Source organism: Platalea leucorodia, assembly GCF_965183815.1.
Source record: "Platalea leucorodia genome assembly, chromosome: W".
Taxonomy (NCBI): domain Eukaryota; kingdom Metazoa; phylum Chordata; class Aves; order Pelecaniformes; family Threskiornithidae; genus Platalea; species Platalea leucorodia.
Window position 1 is genome coordinate 41277466 of NC_138859.1, and position 21487 is coordinate 41298952.

The window sequence follows — 21487 nt, forward strand, 5'->3', positions numbered from 1 at the left end:
AGCAGCACCACCTTTGAATTAGCTCAATGATTGTTGCCACTCAACTGAAATTCATGCCTGAAATCTCAGACCCTGAATTCAGGCCCATGTCAAACACCAAACACAAGCATGCCTCTAGCAGGTCTTCGGATATATTCATGTTTGTGGTGTGTTAGCCTTGGCTAACAGTGAAACTTCCACTCAGCCACTCACACCCCCCCACCCCAGTGGGTCAGGTGGAGAAAACAGGAAGAACAGGAGCAAGAAAGCTCATGGGTCAAGATAACGACAGAAGATTGCTTACCAATTACCATTGTGGGCAAAACAGACTCAGCTTGGGTAAAATTAAGTTAATTTATTGCCAATTAAAATAAAAATTTAATTACTAATTTGGGTAGCAGGAAATAAAAAGACAAATATTAAAGCACCCTCCCTCCTTTCCCAGGCTCAGCTTCGTGCCTTCATTCCAGACTCCTCTTCTCCCTCCCTTGTTATTGCCACAGGTTACATGCAGTCTCTTCAGTGAGGCAATGAGCAGCTCAAGGAGGTGGGTGGGAGGGTGTTATGGTCAGTACAGAACAGTATCTCTCTGCCACTCCTTCCTTCTCACACTTCTCCTCTGCTCTGGCATGGGTTCTCCACAGGCTGCAGTTCCTTCACGAAATATCCAACTGCTCCAGCATTGTCTGTTCCACAAGCTGCTATGTGAATACCGGTTCTGGTACCATGGAGCACCTCCTCCCCCTCCTTCTTTTCTGACCTTGGTGTTCATACTGCTGTTTCTCACTCTTTTTTTTCCCCTCTTCCTCTGCTTGTCTGGTGTTTTTTGCCCTGTCTTAAGTATGTTTTCACAGAGGCACCACCAACTTCATTGATTGGCTCAGCCTTGGCCTGCATTGGGTCCATTGCTGAGCCAGCTGGAACCAGCTGTGTCCAGCACAGGGCAGCCCCTTACCCACTACCAAAACCTTTCTACATATACCCAATACAATGTGACACAAGTAGGAAAGCTGCATGACCTTTCTAAGAAAGAATGAAGAAAAGTGATCTGTAGCATAAATTCAGCCTACACTGTTTGCCAAGAAGTCAAGAACTAGAAGTGTCTATCCAATTAGATGTGACTGATGGAGGGTGGGTAAAATTGATACAACTGAATAGAAAAAGCTAACACAGTTGACAGCTGATTGCAAAGGACAAAAGATAAATAACATTTCCCAATTTGAGTAATCAGAAGGGAGAAGGAAACATTTGTGATTCTTAGATTCTCTTTGCTCTGAATGTCTTCTTATAAGAGAATTATTGCACAGATGTTAAAACATTTTTTAGTTTTTAAATAAAATTAGAAACATTAATAAAAGTGAAAAATAAGAAAGACAACTCCTAATGATTCAAACTATAGTATTAAGTCCTTTATCTCATGTTAAAACATGCTTCTGTTCTGAATACTGTAAGATAAATTCTGAATACTGTAAGATAAATTTTATACAAATATACAGATATATACCAAACTTCTCAAATATATACTAAGCATGCTTCATAACTGTGGCAGAAGTCTTTGTTCGGAAATACACAGTGTTTAAAAAAAATGCAGCTTAATGCATGCTTTTGTTTGTTTGTTTGTTTGTTTGCTTGTTTTTATTACATGTGGCTCTTTTATCCTCCCCCTCCAAACCCTAACTTCTGAGGTCTAGTACATACATGAGAATCTTGATTTGCATTTTTGGTTGACAGCCGCCCAAACATGAGCCAGCAGTGTGCTCAGGTGGCCAAGAGGGCCAATAGCATCCTGACTTGCATCAGGAATAGTGTGGCCAGCAGGACCAGGGAGGTGATAGTGACCCTGTACTCGGCACTGGTGAGGCTGCACCTCGAGTACTGTGTTCATTTTTTGGGCCCCTCACTACAAGAAGGACATCGAGGTGCTGGAGAGTGTCTAGAGGAGGGCAACGAAACTGGTGAAGGGTCTAGAGAACAAGTCTTATGAGGAGCGGCTGAGGGAACTGGGGTTGTTTAGTCTGGAGAAGAAGAAGCTGAGGGGAGGCCTTATTGCTCTCTACAACTACCTGAAAGGAGGCTGTAGTGAGGTGGGGGTCGGTCTCTTCTCCCAAGTAACAAGCGATAGGACGAGAGGAAACGGCCTCAAGCTGCACCAGGGGAAGTTTAGGTTGGATATTAGGAAAAACTTCTTCACCAAAAAGGTAGTCAGGCATTGGAACAGGCTGCCCAGGGAAGTGGTTGAGTCTCCATCCCTGGAGGTATTTAAAAGAAGGGTAGGCATGGTGCTCGAGGACATGGTTTAGTGGTGGACTTGGCAGTGCTAGGTTAATGGTTGGACTCGATGATCTTAAGGGTCTTTTCCAACCTTAACGATTCTATGATTCTATAAAGTAAACAAGCAAATATATAGATGTTTTCAAGCTTTCCCCCCCATACACATTTCAGGGGAAAAGCTGACCAAACTGTATCCTAAAAACTGCAAAATAAGGATATCAACAGAAATAAAAAGTAAAAGTAAAGATTTCTGCATTGCTAGAGAAAAACAAAATTGTATTAAACGTGCTAGAAGAAATACTGGTGGTTTATATATATATTTAAGCTTTTGTTTAAAATTACTATTATGATAAGCATATTCCAATGTGATAAAGATATTATGAAAACATCTGCTCTTGCTTTTAAAATGTCTAGTTTTCCATCAAAAAATTTTAAGTCAGAAACTTCAAAGTTAGCAGTTTTTACACAAAGCTTTGCATAGATAACAGTTGGTTCATGAGTTCCCAATTTTTTCAATGAAAATTCTTCTGTTGGATAAACACCTCTTTTCTGAAAAGTATATTAGCATATCTGATTTTGCACAGAAAAGAGACAGTACTAAGTTTTTCACCTTGTAAATATCACACAGTCAATCTAGCTCCCTGCTTTCTGCATTTCATTTAGAATGCCTGGGATTTGGAAATTTATTTTACTGAAATCTTTGCACACCTGAACTGATTTAGGGGATGAACAATGATCTTCAAAACTACTTTATATAGTTACTGTTGGGATGGAATAGATAAAGCAGATCCACACTATTTTCATTAGTATGCAGTGAAAGGACAAAAGGCAATGGGCACAAATTGAAATACAGGAAATTCCGCTTAAACATAAGAAAATGCTTTTTTTCACTCTAGGGGTGGTTGAACACTGAAACAGTTTTCCCAGGAAGGTTGTGGAGTCTCCATCTTTAGAGATATTCAAAACTCAGCTGTACATGGTCTTGGGCGACCTGCTCTAGCTGATACTGCTTTGAGCTGGGGGGGTTGGACTAGACAATCTGCAGAGGTGCCTTCCAACCAAATTACATTTCCTGTTTTTCAATTTGTACCCGTTGCCCATTGTCCTGGTCACTGGGCACTGCCGAGAAGAGTCTGGCTCAGTCTTTTACTCCCTCCCATCAGGTGTTTATACAGATTGATAAGATCCCTATGTTGTAGGAGTACTGATCTCTAGCTCAGCCACAGCCATGCCTGTGGCTGGCTATGGATCCCATTGATGTGGACCCCAACCCATGGATTGGCTTTCTGGCTTGACCTTGGACCTGTCTTGCCACTAGGGACCTGCCCAGTAACAGGGCAAACCTGAGTCTGATTTGTGGACTGACTTCCTGTTTTGATCTTGGACCTGCCTCATCACCACAAATTTGTCTGATGATCTGGACTCTTGGTTGAATCTGACTACCATCTCCAGGTCTGCCCTGCTTGCCTCACTCGGATACTGCGGGACTGGGCCCAGGCTGGTGAGGCCCCTGCTGTGCGTATCATGGTGCTCAACTCCCAACTCCCCATCCCTTAGGGAGAAGCCAGCCCTCACTGCTCCCTGACAGGAAGACAGTGTTGAAAGCCTTGCTGAAGTCAATATAGACAATATCCATTGCTCTCCCCTCATCCACTGGGCCAGTCACCTCATTATAGAAGCCTATTGTGTTGGTCAAGCATGATTTCCCCTTTGTAAGTCCATGCTGACAACTCCCAATCATCTTCTTGTCCTTCATAGGTGGGCTTTGGCTTTCCTAACACCATTCCTGCACGCTCAGACAGTCTCTCTATATTCCTCCTGGGTTCCCTGACCCTGCTTCCACCTCTTGTATACTTTCTTTTTATGTTTGAGCTTTGTCAAGAGCTCCTTGTTCATCCATGCAGGCCTCCTGCCACCTTTGCTTGACTTCCTGTGTGTCGGGATGGACCATTCTTTAGCTTCGAGGAGGTGATCCTTGAAAAATCAACCAGCTCTCCTGCACCCCTTTGCCCTGTAGGACTGTCTCCCATGGGATTATTCCAAGCAGAGCCCATAAGAGGCCCAAGTCTTCTTTCCTCAAGTCCAGGGTTTTGATACATCAGTTCTTGCCAGGAGGAGGAAATCAACACAAAGCTGAACCTAATCACAAGCTCTTCTATAATTTTATATATGTGCTGCTTAAAGTAATGAAAATGAACAACAGAATTTGAAATCCAAAGCTCCTATTAATTTTTTTTCCAGCTTGTGGGAAAATAACCCAAGACCACCAAGAAGTGTCTGTTCAGAAGAATTGCATCATATTTTACTTTTATTATCACTTTTTTAAAATTTATGAGTTTTTAGGTATGTGCTCTCTCATGTCTACTGATATCAGACTCCAGTGATATCAACTGCAGTTCTGACAAACCTTTATTTTTCACAAGAGAAGTTAGACAGTTTCCATTAGAGGTTCAACTTTGCCACATAAATGAGGACAGATAAGTCTCCAAGAACTAGAAATATGAAAAAGTAGTTTCATTTAACACTGTACCTCTGTTTCTGCTGCATGGGTTGCTGTCTCATAGCCATATATTGCATGTCTTCTTGTAGCCGATTAAGGGGAGAATCTGGTTTGACACGAATCCCATAATAATGGTATTTGGAGTTCCCCCTTTATGAAAGAACAAAAATAACATTAGTTTTATGCATATACATCATACTCGCTTCACAATTTGCCTTGACTGGAAAGCAGTACATAAAAGTTAGGCTTGACTTTCCTCTTACTCTAGTATAAAACTGGTATAACTCCACCAGCTTCTGGAAATCGGTTCACTTACTTAAACTATATTTTCCAGCACTTTACCTTTGGACTTCATTTAAATAGAATAAGGAAAGTAAAAACCAAATAAATGACTTATGCAGTCATGGTGAATAAAATGATTCCATAAATGGGGTATGCTTGTGAGTGAGTGAGGGTTTGTGTATGTTTCATTAGTCAACTTCAGTCCTGATCAGCTGGAGAGGAAGAACAGAATTGGGCTATCTGCATTCATGTTTATATGCTATTGGTGTCTATGTGGGTGCTGGTAAAGAAATTGCTCTACATTAGCTTGTGTGGTTAGCTGTGTTAGTGTCATGTGTGTGTTTATCTGCATCTTTGGAACACATGTTCAGTCTCACTACTAGCTGGACCTGCAAATGGGAACAGCAGTAGCTGCATCCATTGGACTGAGATGGAAGATATCTGGGTCTTAAGAGTACACAGAATCTGGCTATAGCAGACTGGGAGTCCTCTGGGTCCTGAAGACCACTGGATTTGGCAACTCCCTTAACAGTAAGGTTTTAAATATTTTTATTTGTTTGTTTGCTTGCTTGTTTTTAACATACAAGCTTCATGTTCATAATTATTATTGATATTTTCTATTACACTTTAAGATTTCATTAACACAAACCTGGTTCCCAGTCTTCTGGTCCGTAATCCCATGAAGATTGACCGTATGAGTTTTCCAAAAGAGGCAGCATTGACTGGATCTAACTTGTGCTCCTGACAATGACGTAAGTAATGGTTGTAAAGGGTACTTCTGGGGAGACTCACTCCTTCTGCAGTTTCATAGTTGTCTAAAAGCCATTGGAGCTATATCAAATATGAAAGAGTGAACATATGTAAATTCGGTATTACTCTACTAAAAAAAAAATCTTAATTGTACAACACAGACCTCTGTTTAATACAGTGACTTTGTTCTTCAAGCAAATAATCTCTTTAAATCTCTTTCAATGCTAGATATGCCATGATGCCTTAGTATCTTTTAGAATTATAAGGAAATAACAAAACTCATTGCACTTATGACTTCAGAAAGCTCCACAAAATTTTATTCCAATATGCTGGAGCCTCACACAGTTGTATAATCCATTTCAATTTAGTCCACCAAAGAAATTAATATGACCAAGATATGTGTTTAAAGTACAGTAAAAGATATACAAAGTTTATGTGACATTTAATATGCTACTCTGCAGGGTTATTTACTAATAGATCACTGAACAAATTCTGTTCTACTAATGTTTGATATAACTTGTCATTTAAAGAACATGAATATCAATATTTTAATGCCCATTACTCATGAAATATGTTTCCGCTCTGACCCTTCTTTATTGCAGAACTACTAGTAAAATTTAGATTATAATGAATATATTGGACATACAGTTCTGTTTAAGTCAGTTGTGAGCAATTTACCAAGCACAAAACATGAAAAATGGAAAAAAAAAAAAAAAAAAAAGGAAAACATTTACTCCAGACCTTTCAAAGACCATCTTCACGTTTACTTTCTTACAGAAATCATCACTGGAACTATCATGCTTAGGTTTCTAAACAAGAGCTCTATGCAAAGATGCAGGAGAAGCAAGATCTAACTGGTTCCAAGATGGATGCAGATAATGTTGCACTTTAAATAAACATAACAAAAAAGTGCAGTTCATCATCCTTATATCAACTTGTAGATATAAATGCATTATTAAAAAAGTCTTATCATTCACAAATGTATTTTATCTTGAGCATTTATAATTCTGAAATAAAGCCTGGGAAAAATAGTATTGTAAACTTTTACATTTACTTGAGTGTATTAACAAAACCATTTCACTAATCACCTAAGTATATCTTAATTATATCTTTCAACCTTTCCATTTAATCTATACTAATTAGATTATGGAATATGAGCTATTTCTGTTTTCCCTCACAAAGAAAAAAGCAATTGACAAACAAACAAAATTATTTCCCAATTAACTTCTAAATATAGCATTAGACTTTTTTCCAGATTAATTAGAATTTATTAGGATTCATTTAAGTGCATTTTACTAATGATCTGTATTTGACAGATATTCTTTCAACCACAGCTTGGCATTAGCCAACAAAGCAAAACCCAAGATAAGTACAAATTAAGGATTTTTGCTCTAGGGTGAAGATATTTCCATAACAAAAACTTGAAGTGATTACTTGGTAGGTTACAGTCTGGAAAGAAGAGTGTCAATAGCTGAATACCATGTAAAACGGTAAATAATCTGCAGACATTATAAAGTTATTAAAATAACCTTAAATATATTTTTGTATTTGCAGAAATCTAATTCTAAAATTGAAATGTCCAGACTTTGATTTCTGACTCGTTGATTTATAATATTAACAACATTGGAATGGTATGAAATGGTTTACACAGAATGGGTAAATTGACTCGAACTTCAATGAAACTTCAATATTTAGAAAACATTAGACTATAAATTAGTTAAGTCAATTGCATGCAAAAAGAAATCAGGAAAGGAAATAAAATAGAGGAAAATGAAAAAAATCATTAAAATGAACAGGTATTAACTTAGGCAACAAAACACCAGCTTAAGGAAGAAGCTAGGACTAAAACCATATTTACTGTCCTTATTTGAGTCATAATTCAATAAACATTTTTAAAAATAGGGAAAACATCCAGTAAGTTTGAGCTGGGTTCCATTAATTTCTTCCAAAATGACTGAGGCTAGGAAAGAGCAATTATTATAGCAAGATGCGGGTGGTCTTTTTTTTTCACAGAATCAACAATATATCCTCTATTTGTCTTTCAGTAGTTTTGAAAATACCTCAAAACAGTTAAGAAAAATCAGGATAAGACTACCATAACAGACAGATGCAAATCTCATTATTAGGAAGATATTTTCATAGAATAATAGAATGGTTTGTGTTGGAAGGGACCTTTAAAGATCATCTAGTCCAACCCCCTGCCATGGGCAGGGACATCTTTCACTAGATCAGGTCGTTCAAAACACCATCCAACCTGACCTTGAACACTTCCAGGGATGGGGCATCCACAACTTCTCTCAGCAACCTGTTCCAGTGTCTCACCACCCTCATCGTAAAGAACTTTCTTCCTTATGTCCAATTTAAACCTACCCTCTTCCAGTTTTAAACCATTGCCCTTTGTCCTGTCACTGGTGAAAAGTCTCTCTCCATCTTTCTTAGAAGCCCCCTTTAAGTATTGAAAGGCCGCAATAAGGTCTCCTTGCAGCCTTCTCTTCTCCAGGCTGAACGACCCCAACTCCCTCAGCCTTTCTTCATAGGACAGGTGTTTCAGTCCTGTGATCATTTTCGTGACCCTCCTCAGACCCACTCTATCCCGCTCTCTATGTTATTGATGAAGATATTAAATAGTATTGATCCTAGTATGGACCCTTGAGGGACACCACTTGTTCCTGCTTTCCACTTGGACACTGAGCCATTGACTGCAACTCTTTGGCCATGGCCATACAGCCAGTTCCTTATCCATCTAACAGTCCATCCATCAAACCCATCTCTCTCCAATTTAGCAGCAAGAATGGTGTGGGGGACCGTGTCAAAGGCCTCACAGAAGTCTAGGTAGATGACATCCGTAGCTCTTCCCTTGTCCACTGATGCAGTCACTCCATCATAGAAGGCCACTAGATTAGTCAGAAACAATTTGCCCTTGGTGAAGCCATGTTGGCTGTCTCTAATCACCTCCCTCTCTTCCATATGTTTTGACATGTCTTCCAGGAGAATCTGTTCCGTGGTCTTTTAACTAGTGCATAACACAGGAAATAGGGGAATACAGTTTTCTGATGTAGAAAAGCTTGTCCTTTAATTCTTATTGTTTTCAGTGTGAAGATTTTGGACTTCCTTGTCAGATTCAAGGTAGACTTATCAATTCTTTGTATATCTAAGTTTTAAGACAGATTATTGACAATTTGCAAAAAAAATTATCATCCATTTAATTAGGATATTAAAATAATTTTAGCATATTTCTAGGTTGTCTTAACATTGAAACAATTATTTTAAAAACATCCAAAATGATCTAAAAGTCCTTCTTCACATTTTACAGAATTCAATTTCCCTTACCCAATTTTACCATTTTCTAAGAAAAGTAAATTCTCTTCCAAGAAGTTGTACTGGCTCTTGCTGTCTTCTTCTACCATGATGACAAACTTTGACAAAACAATTTTGGTTTTCACCTCCATTTTACCACATTCTTGGGGGAGGGGGGGTGTGTCATCAAAGCAAAATAAGTGTATAGCCTCTACCCAATATACTCATACATTCATATCACAATCAATATTTACATTTCTCTGGTAAAGGAATACAAGAATCTGAAAAAATATGTAAGTTTATGTTGGTTAGTAAGGCTGAGAAGCAAAACCGATGCAGTACGTATAGAAATTTAGCAGCATTAAAAAATACAAAACTATTTATACCAACTGAAGAAAAAACCATGTTATTTACATAACATTTCAAGAAAGACTAGCACTGTTTAAAAAAAACCTGAAGATTAAACTTTGAGCCTTTCTCCTTTACCTAAAAGTTATATTTAATGGCTTTGCCACTATATTTGCAACCATCTTTTTATGCAAACATCGTCAGCTTTCTCTTATGGAAAATTCCTAACTACAGGATTTGCAAAGACAGAACAAAGCAAGAGGCAGAAGAATAAAACATATTAGAGACTAACAGATTATTTTAATTTTTTTTATCTCATCAAATGGATCTTCAGAATTCTTATCTTATAATAAACTTATTCAGAATAATAGAAATATTTAAAAAGAAATCTAAATATTTTTTTTTTTATTCAAAGTGTGTGTTGCTTCTTTCCTCCCTTCACCTGCTCCTAAAGTATTATATTGGGTACACAAATTGTAGAAAATTATTTTAAAATGTCAAACCCAGACTACTTAAGAATTATTGGATTATTATTTTTACATTTACGTTAGGACCTGCAGAACAGGTAAATACGTTAAGCTGTGTTAACACAATACAGAACCTAGAAAAGAAATGCACTCTACAATATCTCATGACACTTGACAAAATATAGTGACAGAAGATGTAGATTGCAAGCAACTAAAATGGAAAGATTAAAAACAAAAAGTAGCAATAAATTGAAACAAACATTTAGAGGCAGGCTAAGCATGCAGAACAACGAAGAGATTAGCTTTCATGAAAGAAGAGACAACTTACATGGCTGTTGAGAAGAGAGCTTCTGTGAGTAGAAAGACCATCAGACTTTTGCAGTGTCTCAATCGCCATTTCAATCTGATAATAGATGTCATTAAAAAATGACTCAAGACAAGACAGTAAAAAAGGCTGATCAGAAAAATTCTGATAGATTGCCTTAAGTTCAACAGAAATATTTAGTTCAGTCATGGCTAAGGGATATTTTCTACTTAAAGGCCTCATCCTGAAGTCCCCATGAAGGCAAACCTCCTCAGTGAAGTCAGGGAGGCATTTTGCTTGCATATATACTGCAGGATCTCACTTTCAAAGTCCAATTTACCTTCCTCCCTGCTCATGAAATAAGAGAAGTGGATTTACCAGTAAGCTACATATTGCAAACAGTAAAAATTACTGAACAATCAATGTTTTCAATAAAAGAAAAAAAATCCCAGAATAAAATCCTAAGAAAGGCCTCAATGTTTCTTCCTCCAAGTATTTGAGAAAGACATGTGCACACTTTGAATGTGAATTAGAAACAAAGTTTCTGCTCTGCAACCATGGAGTAAAATCTCAATCATTCAGTAGGTTTTGTGCCATTAGTTTCATTGGACAGGATATGACCCCTACAGCCTGTCAGAGCATTCTTTGAATCCAGAGCTCTCAAAGTAAACGAAAATTGGAGGTTTACACAGACAGCAAGATCCATCCTTAAAAAAAGAAAAAAAAATCAGATGGGTTCAGAATAATACTTTTAAAAGAAAAAGTATTATATACCACTAATTATACAGTCGTATTACTCCTAATACAAATGTGTAGACAACCATACCCATTCCCATTCTTCCCCCCCATATTAATACATCTTTTGATTAATTCTATAATGACAGCATTAAAAATAAAATTACAATCTAACTGTAGTTTAGCTGCAGAGCTAGAATAGCAAAAACATTGAAAGTGATAGAGACAATGGGATGTACAGTAAAAGGCGGCACATAATTAGCCACATTAAATGGAAAAACCACAAAAGCAATGGAAAAACATTTGTACATTTAAAACCACTTATTCTCCCTGTAGAGAGTTTTAAAATAAGTCTTCCCTATCCTTCTTTAGTTATTACAGTATTATCCAAAGAGTTTATGCTGGCAAATTACACTACTAAAATGAGTTCACTCAATATATAGCACAAAACTGGAAAATATTTCAGATTATATTTCAATTAGTGCATAAATACAATTTGCTTTCCCCTTTTTATAAGCTAATCAAATAGTATTTTTACTGTAGTAATTCTCAATGAGAAAGGAAGTCTTTCTTACAACTGTTTAATAGTAGAAATATAAGCCTTTTTATAAAAGCATACAAGTATCTGATTAGTATGTAAGAAAATATACTTCAGTATTACAAAAATAATGTTTAAATCCAGATTTTTTTCTTGCTTCAGTGGAAAACACTGTTAGGTCAAACTATTCAATCAGACAGAAAAGGTCAAATTTAAAAGGATACAGTATGCTAAAAATTAAAAGGTTAAGATTTCATCATACTAAGATCAACTTACTATATACTGCAACCATAGACTCTCCCATCTTAACATGATATTATAACATGATATATAATTTGAATCATAATTCTGAACCTTACTCCACTGTTTGACAATACCTTGTCTACAGCAGTACTACAGGACTGAAGTCCTGCCTCCTGCTGCTCGTTCTAGCTATTACACTACCCTCTCAGTTCACTGAGACAAGTTTTTGTAGCCTGTTCAAAGAACCAGTCCTTTCAAATCATAAATTAAGAAGCTTTATATATATGTGTGTGTGTATATATATATATATAAACACTTCCCTGCTTTGGTGACAGCATAGCACTACAAACAGTTGAGGGAACAAGGCACTGGGGAATATATGTGAATATATGTCACCAATATTGCCACTGAAGACAATATATCTGTGGCCACAGATACATAGATTTTAAAATCAGAGATCTTAATGATTATTATGATCGGCTTGTCTTATTTTTTGAATAGTGTAGGTCAAGAAGTGTTCATTACCGCTAAAATTCACCATTAATTATTTCATCAGTCTCATGAAGTATTACTGAACTAGAGCAGGTCTTTCAGAAAGATATCTTATCTATATTTAAAGTGATAAGTATTCACCATATTCTAGTGTAACCTGCTCCAATAGTAATTATTTTCATTATTTAACATTTTGTACATTATTCCTTGTCTAAATTTTGATGAGTTGCATTTTGAGCATTACCTGCTACTGAAATATCTCTTTACTATCAGAAAACTTTTTCCCATGCAGGCACCTAACCAAAGACAAAGCATCTCTTAACCTTCTCTAGCATGTAAATAAAATAGGCTTAACTCAAAGGCAGATTTTCCAGACAGTGAATCATTTGTCTTGCTCATTTTGAAAACTTCCAGCTACTTCTGCGTTCTCTCTCATTCCAATGTATTTTATTTTTAAAAATCTCAAGCTTCCAGTAGGCTTGGGTCCTTAGGCTTTCAAAATGTTCTATGTGAAACAGGCCCCTGCATGTGCGGGAAGTGCTAGCTACTTTAATGGCAAGTTATTCAAGTGCAGAATCTGTTCCTTCAAGCTTTTAAGTTCAAAGTTAGGGCCAGGAACTTAGACTTTGGTTCTGGAAAAAAATGAGCATGAACTTAAGTTCACCTTTATTCAGAGTAGCATTTAAGCATATATCCCAAATTAAATAGGGATTATCCTGAATAGTGCTGGGTTTTTTTTTTAAATTGTAGCCTTGACATTTTGGAAAAATTATGAAAATAAATGTAACATTTTAAATTATATTCTACACATACAGTGATTAATTAATTGCATTCCTTACATTTCTAAGGACAAGCAGTCAGAAGTTACAGGCTTATTTACAACTGGAGTGCTAAACGACAAAAAAAATAACACATCCATCTGTTTGAATTTGTGATCAGTCATACATTTCTTCTTTTTAAAAGACTAATTCAAAATGGAAAGACATCATTTATTAAAATGTTTTGACTGATAACTGAAAAAGTTATCATTCCCACAGCAACCCCAACCAAACCATGTTAAAAATATCTGCATTACTAATTACTAATGCATTTAATTATCAGTGTATACATTAATATAAACATGGGGGGGGAAATTACAGCGTGATAATTATGGAAATTGTGATTTTAGACTTCTCCATCAGTTCACTCAGTTTGCCACCTAAAATACTAATTTATCATCTGCCATAGTCATTAATGGTTAAGAAGGGTATAACTTTTCTGTGGATAATAAATTCAAAACTGTGATTATTATACATGTCAACTAAATCCTACAAGTTCAATTTTTATGTAATCTTATTAACTGTTCCTGTTAGTTTAAGTCCTATTGTCCATTAACATTTTATCAGATGAACATATACGTTAATGTCTCAGATGCCTTTATAGTATATACATAGAACAACACTTAACAGTTCCAAATTCACTTTGAAAAACTGCCTTCCTAAAAGTCAATGGCAAAGAAATATTACTTTCTTCACGATTCAAGTAATTGACACAAAATATTTAAGTTGTTCTAAGGAGGTCAAGACATAAGGAAAAAAAAATCCTCAGAAGTTTAAGCTCTGAGGTATTGAAATTAACATGGACATCCTCCAATTCATTATCTATATTTGTTTGCATTTCTAAACCCCTCTTCACTGACAGTAAAACAGGTTGCTTTTGGTAATATCTTAAAGTTTAAGACATTTGCTGCCTCATGTCCAAAAGAAGTCCATGTCTCTATCTACACAGGCACCTATTTTTACCTTTATCTGCTTCCTTTTATTTTTATCTGCTATATCTTTATCACCTTTTATCTGCTTCAAAATTGTTGCCATTGTAGGCTTTAAACCAAGTGAAATACTAAAGAAGTTTTCATCAAGTGAAGAAATTCTTCATCATTGTGAAGAAATTCCTAATTCATTAAATGTGTATTAGAAAAATTACATTCAGCACAGCTAATTAAGCCTTGGGTACTAGTGATAACTGTATGATAGTGATATGGTACAGACTCAAAAATCTCTCCAAAACTTTGTCAAGCTTACTTAGGATTTCTAGAACAGGCACACTCCACTGAACTCCTAAAAAACACATAGCAAGAGCCATACACTTCCACAAGAGTTAGTCCCATCAGGATTGAGAAACAAAACAGAAAGTTCAGATAATTATTTTTAAAAATTCAGGAAAACATATGACAAGACAGAGTTGGCAAGAGATGAACTGCCACTTTTAGAACAAACTGGCTATTTAATTAGACACACAGGAATCCACTCGTCTAGAAAAGTGCTAACACCATGTCACTGAAAATTGGACTGTTATGATAGCAGTCAGTGGCTAGTCATGTTTGACCTACTTTACACATTTTTCACAGAAAAAAAAGAAAAGGAACAGACAGAAATTCACCTCGGGAATTCAGAGGCATCTCAAATATCAAATTTTGAATACCTCAGAAACAAAAAAGTCATTGTGTTCCTTTGGCCAATTTTTAATAATGAGAACAATACACTCGAATATATTTTAATCCCAACAACATTTCAACTTGATTTCTGTTATATTTCTCTACTGAAAATTATTAAATCAATTGCATCAGAGTTTTCCATAAGAGTGTATCGGGTTTACGTGGCAAGGTTTTGGTAGACATGGGCAGTACAGGGATGGCTTCTGAGACGAGACACCAGAAGCTGCCCCCATGTCAGACAGAGCCAGTTCCAGCTGGCTCCAAGACAGACCCACCACTGGTCAAAGCTGAGACAAATCAGCGATGTTGCTAGTGCCTCTGTGATAACATATTTAAGAAAGGGTAAAAAACACTACACAACAGCAGCTGGGAGAGAGAAGTGAGAATATGTGAGAGGAACAACTATGCAGACACTAAGGTCAGTGAAGAAGGAGGGAGAGGAGGTGCTCCAGGTGCTGGAGTAGATATTCCCCTGCAGCCCATGGAGAAGACCATGGTGAGGCAGGTTGTGCCCTGCAGCCCATGGAGGTCCACAGTGGAGCAGATATCAACCTGCAGCCTGTGGAGGACCCCACGACGGAGCAGGTGGGTAGGTGGGTGTGCCCTGAAGGAAGCTGCAGCCCGTGGAGAGGAGCCCACACTGGAACAGGTTTTCTGGAAGGACCTGTGACCTTGTGGGGGACCCACGCTGGAGCAGTCCATTCCTTAAGGACTGCACCCCATGGAAAAGACCCATGCTGCAGCACTTCATGAAGAACTGCAGCCCATGGGAAGGACTCACATTGGAGAAGTTCATGGAGGACTGTCTCCCGTGGGAGGGACCCCATGCTGGAGCAGGGGAAGAGTGTGAGGAGGAAGGAGCAGCAGAGACATGTGATGAACTGACTGCATCCCCCATTCCCTGTCCCCCTGTGCCGCTTGGGGTGAGGAGGTAGAAGAGTCAGGAGTGAAGCTGAGCCTGAGAACAAGGGAGGGGTGGGGGGGAAGGTGGTTTTAGATTTGTTCTTATTTCTCATTATCCTACTCTGTTTAATTGGCAAAAAATTACAATAATTTCCCCAAGTTGAGTCTTTTTGCCTGTGAAAGTGTGGTGGGTTGACCTTGGCTGTCCTCCTGGTGTCCACCAAGCTGCTCTAACACTCCCCTTCCATCAACAACATAGGGGGAGAAAAATATGATGAAAAGCTCATAGGTTGAGATAAGGACAGGGAGATCACTCACGAATTACCGTCACGGGCAAAACAGACTGCTGAGGAGTAGGAGTGAGAGCGGCTTGGTGGGCACCTGGTGGCTAGGTCAACCCACCACAGAGTTCTTTCAGAAACAATTTCATAGAATCATAAAATCGTTAAGGTTGGAAAAGACCCTTAAGATCATCAAGTCCAACCATTAACCTAGCACTGCCAAGTCCACCACTAAACCATGTCCTCGAGCACCATGCCTACCCTTCTTTTAAATACCTCCAGGGATGGAGACTCAACCACTTCCCTGGGCAGCCTGTTCCAATGCCTGACTACCCTTTCGGTGAAGAAGTTTTTCCTAATATCCAACCTAAACTTCCCCTGGTGCAGCTTGAGGCCGTTTCCTCTCGTCCTATCACTTGTTACTAGGGAGAAGAAATCGACCCCCACCTCGCTACAACCTCCTTTCAGGTAGTTGTAGAGAGCAATAAGGTCTCCCCTCAGCCTCCTCTTCTCCAGACTAAACAACCCCAGCTCCCTCAGCCGCTCCTCATAAGACCTGTGCTCTAGACCCTTCACCAGCTTCATTGCCCTTCTTTGGATGCGGTCCAGCACCTCAATGTCCTTCGTGTAGTGAGGGGCCCAAAAGTGAACACAGCATTCGAGGTGCGGCCTCACCAGTGCCAAGTACAGGGGCACTATCACCTCCCTAGTCCTGCTGGCCACACTATTCCTGATGCAAGCCAGAATGCTATTGGCCTTCTTGGCCACCTGGGCACACTGCTGGCTCATGTTCAGGCAGCTGTCAACCAGCATCCCCAGGTCCTTTTCCACCGGGCAGCTCTCCAGCCACTCCTCCCCAAGCCTGTAGCGTTGCCTGGGGTTGTTGTGACTCAAGTGCAGGACCCGGCACTTAGCCTTGCTGAATCTCATACATTTGGCCCCGGCCCAATTTGTTTGTAATTAATACACTAAATGTTACATGGTGATAGTTAATATACATATGTGACCTACTGAATAAATATATTAGGAGGCAAAACTAGAAACAAACCACTAGGTCCTACAGGGCTTTTTAAATTTAATTTTTTTAATACAATTTAATTTAAATTTTTTAACACAACAAAAGCTAATGCCTGAAAGCTAGAGAGCAATAAGCAACATAAGCAGATGAGGCCAGAATGTAAATGGTGCAAGTGTGACTGACCTTAGTCTCATGGGGATTTTCTGGACATACAGTGGGGGTTGTATGGGGCTCACAGGGGCAGAGTAGGACATATATGTACTTCTATCGACTGTGCAACACTGAAACTTATCTCTCTTTCTGGAAGGGCTAGGGAGAAGCCATGATGCTTCACAGCTATGGAGCAGAAAGGAGCAGGAGGCAGAGTCTTAGGGAACAGAGGTTAATGAGAGTACAAGACCCCCAAATCCTCTAATCTTACAACCCCACTAGTTAATTCATAACTGACCAACATATTTAGCAGTGGTAGTAATTGATCATTTGAATGACTGATTAAACAGATTATTCATCATCTTGTGTTTTGAAACCAAGATTGAATCCTTTTTTCACCAAACAAGTCACTATGCTCAGAAGATTTGAATAAAAATGTCAGGCCTGTATGACTAAAAGGTCAGGCTAGATGATTTAATATTCCGATGTGACATAAAGATCCATGCATCTCTGATTTTTTTATTTGAAGCAGTTTGTTCATCCTAGGATGAATCCAGCTACATAAAAAGTGTGCTGCCAGTTACCAGAGGGGTGAGGGAATAGACAAGGAAAAAAATGCCTTTACCTGGAAAGAGATTGACTGAATAAATAAAATCTCATCTCAAACTACTTTCCAAATCGCAACCACTCCAGCTTAAAATAAGGCTATGGAAGTTTACACATTTTTATATATTTTTTTGCTCTTAAAATAGCTATAATACTTCCACCAAAATTATATTATCAGGATATGACATTACTATTGGGCTTCTTTATTTGTGGCTGTTATTCTTTTTCTCCCACTCCATTATCGGATGGTTTATTTTAGGAAGGTACCATGCTTGCTTTTACATCAGGAGAATGCTTCACACACTGTACTTAGTACCTAAAGTATTAATTAATTAATATGTATTAAATAATTAATTCATAATTACTTTGTTTTTATTTCCATGTACCTTTTGATCTGCACAAGCATGACTGAAATAGGATAAATTTGAGTAAGAGTTCCTATGGTTAGTGATGTCCAATGAATAACAGTGATTGCAGATCAATCCTAATGCTTGTTAGAAAAAACAGAAGTAATGGATGGGAGCTCCTCCCTGGCTGACAAGCATAATACATTTTTTATTTTAATAACTGCATACACATTTTGAAAGTTTTGACATTAGGAAACATTGATAATATAATTTGAATTTTATCAGAACAGTCCTTAAGACATTCACATATGGTAAAAAGTGCAGGGTGATTTAAATTCTATTATTTATAGGGCAGATGATAATTTTCTAATTAGTCTTTGCTGTAGCTGCCCATCCTCTGACAGTAACTGTCAGTAACCCACCCAGACTCATCCTTCAAGTAGGATACAGCATGTAATATAATTTCAAATTGCCAACCAATTAGGGCAAATCACTCCTCCTACAATCTATAAGTAGAATTATCAGGAAGAGCTAAAATCTTATCAATGTTACGACTAATTTGCTAGTTACAAAAATTTAATTATTTGATTAGTGAGGGTGAATAAAACAAAATGAAGTTTTTTGTTGTAAACACTGAAACAGAACTAAATCTTAATATAGCAAGTGTCAGAGGTTATAAGCAGCCCATGCCTGGTTCATTTGTCTCCATGTGAAAATTATCCAAAATTAACTCAAAAGATTTTAATACATTTGCTGAGTATTACATTAGGAAGCAGGCCTGGCTACATATTATTGTGAGCTCTTAAATTCTCTATACAAGTATGAAAAATATTATGATGGAGCAGGTAGAATGAAGATTAAAAGTGAAATGAGCTCTAGCTATATCAGGTACAAAGCAAAGAAAAATTGAACTGCTGTGTTACTCTAATTTGCCTGGTTTATTTATACCTTCTAGTAAATTTAAAACTGAGTATGTGTTTGACATCACAGTTTAAGCTGAACTGTTTAGGTTTCAATTGACTCTTGCTTGTACGAGTAGAATCCTATATATCAAGAGCAAGAGCTCTCGATTCCCATGTGTAAGAAATCAGGCGAGGAAGGCAGGAAACCAGCATGGCCCAGTAAAGACCTCTTGGTCAAACTAAAGTGCAAGAAGGAAATGCACTGGCAGTGGAACCAGGGACATGTATCCTGGGAAAAATATAGGGACGCTTCCAAGAGGTGTAGGGATGCGACCAGGAAAGCTAAGCAGCAGCTGGAGCTGAATTTGGTGAGGGATGCAAAGAATAATAAGAAGGGCTTCTAGAGGTAAGTTGGCCAGAAAAGGAAGATTAAAGAAAATGCATCCCGCCCCGATAAATAGTATAGGAGAACTGGTGACAACCGACATGGAAAAGGCTTAGGTACACATAAATTTTTTTGCCTCAGTTTTCAATGAAAATCTCTCTTCCCACATCTCTCAAGACCCTAAACCTCGAGGCAAGGACTGAGGGAATGAAGTCCCACCCACTGTAGAAGAAGGTCAGGTTCGAGACCATCTGAGGAACCTGAGCATACACAAGTCCATGGGACCCGACAAGATGCATGCCAGGGCCCTGAGGAAACTGGCTGACGTAGTCAAGGCAGTCAGACTACGTCCCCGGTGACTGGAAAAAGGGAAACATTGCATCCATTTTGAAAAACGGTAAAAAGAGGACTCTGGGAACTACCAGCCAATCAGCTTCACCTCCGTGCTCGGTAAGATCATGGAGCAGATCCTCCTGGAAGATATGTCGAGGCATACAGATGACAGGGCGGTGATTAGAGACAGCCAACATGGCTTCACCAAGGGCAAGTCTTGCCTGACAAACCTAGTGGCCTTCTACGATGGAGTGACTACATCAGTGGACAAAGGAAGAGCTACGGATGTCATCTATCTGGACTTCTGTAAGGCCTTTGACATGGTCACCGACAACATAGAATCATAGAATCATAGAACCGTCTAGGTTGGAAAAGACCTTCAAGATCATCGAATCTAATTGTTAACCTATCACTGCCAAGTCCACCACTAAACCATGTCCCTAAGAACCCTCTTTTAAATACCTCCAGGGATGGAGACTCAACCACTTCCCTGGGCAGCCTGTTCCAATGCCTCACTACCCTTTCGGTGAAGAAGTTTTTCCTAAATGTCCAACCTAAACCTGCCCTGGTGCAGCTTGAGGCCGTTTCCTCTTGTCCTATCGCGTGTTACTTGGGAGAAGAGACCGACCCCCACCTCGCCACAACCTCCTTTCAGGTAGTTGTAGAGAGCAATAAGGTCTCCCCTCAGCCTTCTCTTCTCCAGGCTAAACAACCCCTGTTCCCTCAGCCGCTCCTCATAAGACTTGTGCTCTAGACCCTTCACCAGCTTCATTGCCCTTCTTTGGATGCGGTCCAGCACCTCAATGTCCTTCTTGTAGTGAGGGGCCCAAAAGTGAACACAGTACTCAAGGTGCGGCCTCACCAGTGCCAAGTACAGGGGCACTATCACCTCCCTAGTCCTGCTGGCCACACTATTCCTGATGCAAGCCAGAATGCTATTGGCCTTCTTGGCCACCTGGGCACACTGCTGGCTCATGTTCAGGCAGCTGTCAACCAGCATCCCCAGGTCCTTTTCCACCGGGCAGCTCTCCAGCCACTCCTCCCCAAGCCTGTAGCGTTGCCTGGGGTTGTTGTGACTCAAGTGCAGGACCCGGCACTTAGCCTTGTTGAACCTCATACAATTGGCCTCGGCCCATCAATCCAGCCTGTCCAGATCCCTCTGTAGGATCCTTTCTGCCCTCCAGATCAACACTCCCGCCCAACTTGGTGTCGTCTGCAATCTTACTGAGGGTGCACTCAATCCCCTCATGCAGATCATCAATGAAGATATTGAACAGGACCGGCCCCAGTACTGAGCCCTGGGGAACACCACTTGTGACTGGCCGCCGACTGGATTTAACTCCATTCACCACCACTCTCTGGGCTCGGCCATTTAGCCAGTTTTTTACCCAGCAAAGAGTACACACGGTCAAGCCATGAGCAGTCAGTTTCTCCAGGAGAATGCTGTGGGAGACAGTGTCAAAGGCCTTACTAAAGTCCAGGTAGACAACATCCACAGCCTTCCCCTCATCCACTAAGCGGGTCACCTTGTCATAGAAGGAGACCAGGTTAGTCAAGCAGGACCTCCCTTTCATAAACCCATGCTGACTGGGCCTGATCCCCTGGGTGTCCCGTACGTGCCGCGTGATGGCAGTCAGGATGATCTGCTCCATCACCTTCCCCGGCACCGAGGTCAGGCTGACAGGCCTGTAGTTCCCCAGATAACTCCTTCTGGCCCTTCTTGTAGATGGGGGTCACATTTGCTAGCCTCCAGTCAACTGGGACCTCCCCGGTTAACCAGGACTGCTGATGATAGATGATTGAAAGTGGCTTGGTGAACATTTCCGCCAGCTCCCTCAGTATCCTTGGGTGGATCCCATCCGGCCCCATAGACTTGTGTGTGT

The 21487-nt window shown here is 39.3% G+C and overlaps 1 protein-coding gene across 2 annotated transcripts in view; it reads right to left on the reverse strand.

Annotated features, from left to right (window-relative positions):
• Positions 1-21487, reverse strand: part of LOC309601527 (transcription factor RFX3-like) — a gene marked incomplete at both ends in the record, with an annotated part of 103451 nt that overhangs the window by 41286 nt on the left and 40678 nt on the right. For both annotated transcript variants that reach the window (XM_082334572.1, XM_082334571.1), the window contains 3 exons: positions 4781-4900; positions 5682-5863; positions 10223-10297. In XM_082334572.1, the coding sequence (XP_082190698.1) occupies positions 4781-4900; positions 5682-5863; positions 10223-10297 (377 nt within the window). The remainder of the gene's footprint in view (positions 1-4780; positions 4901-5681; positions 5864-10222; positions 10298-21487) is intronic.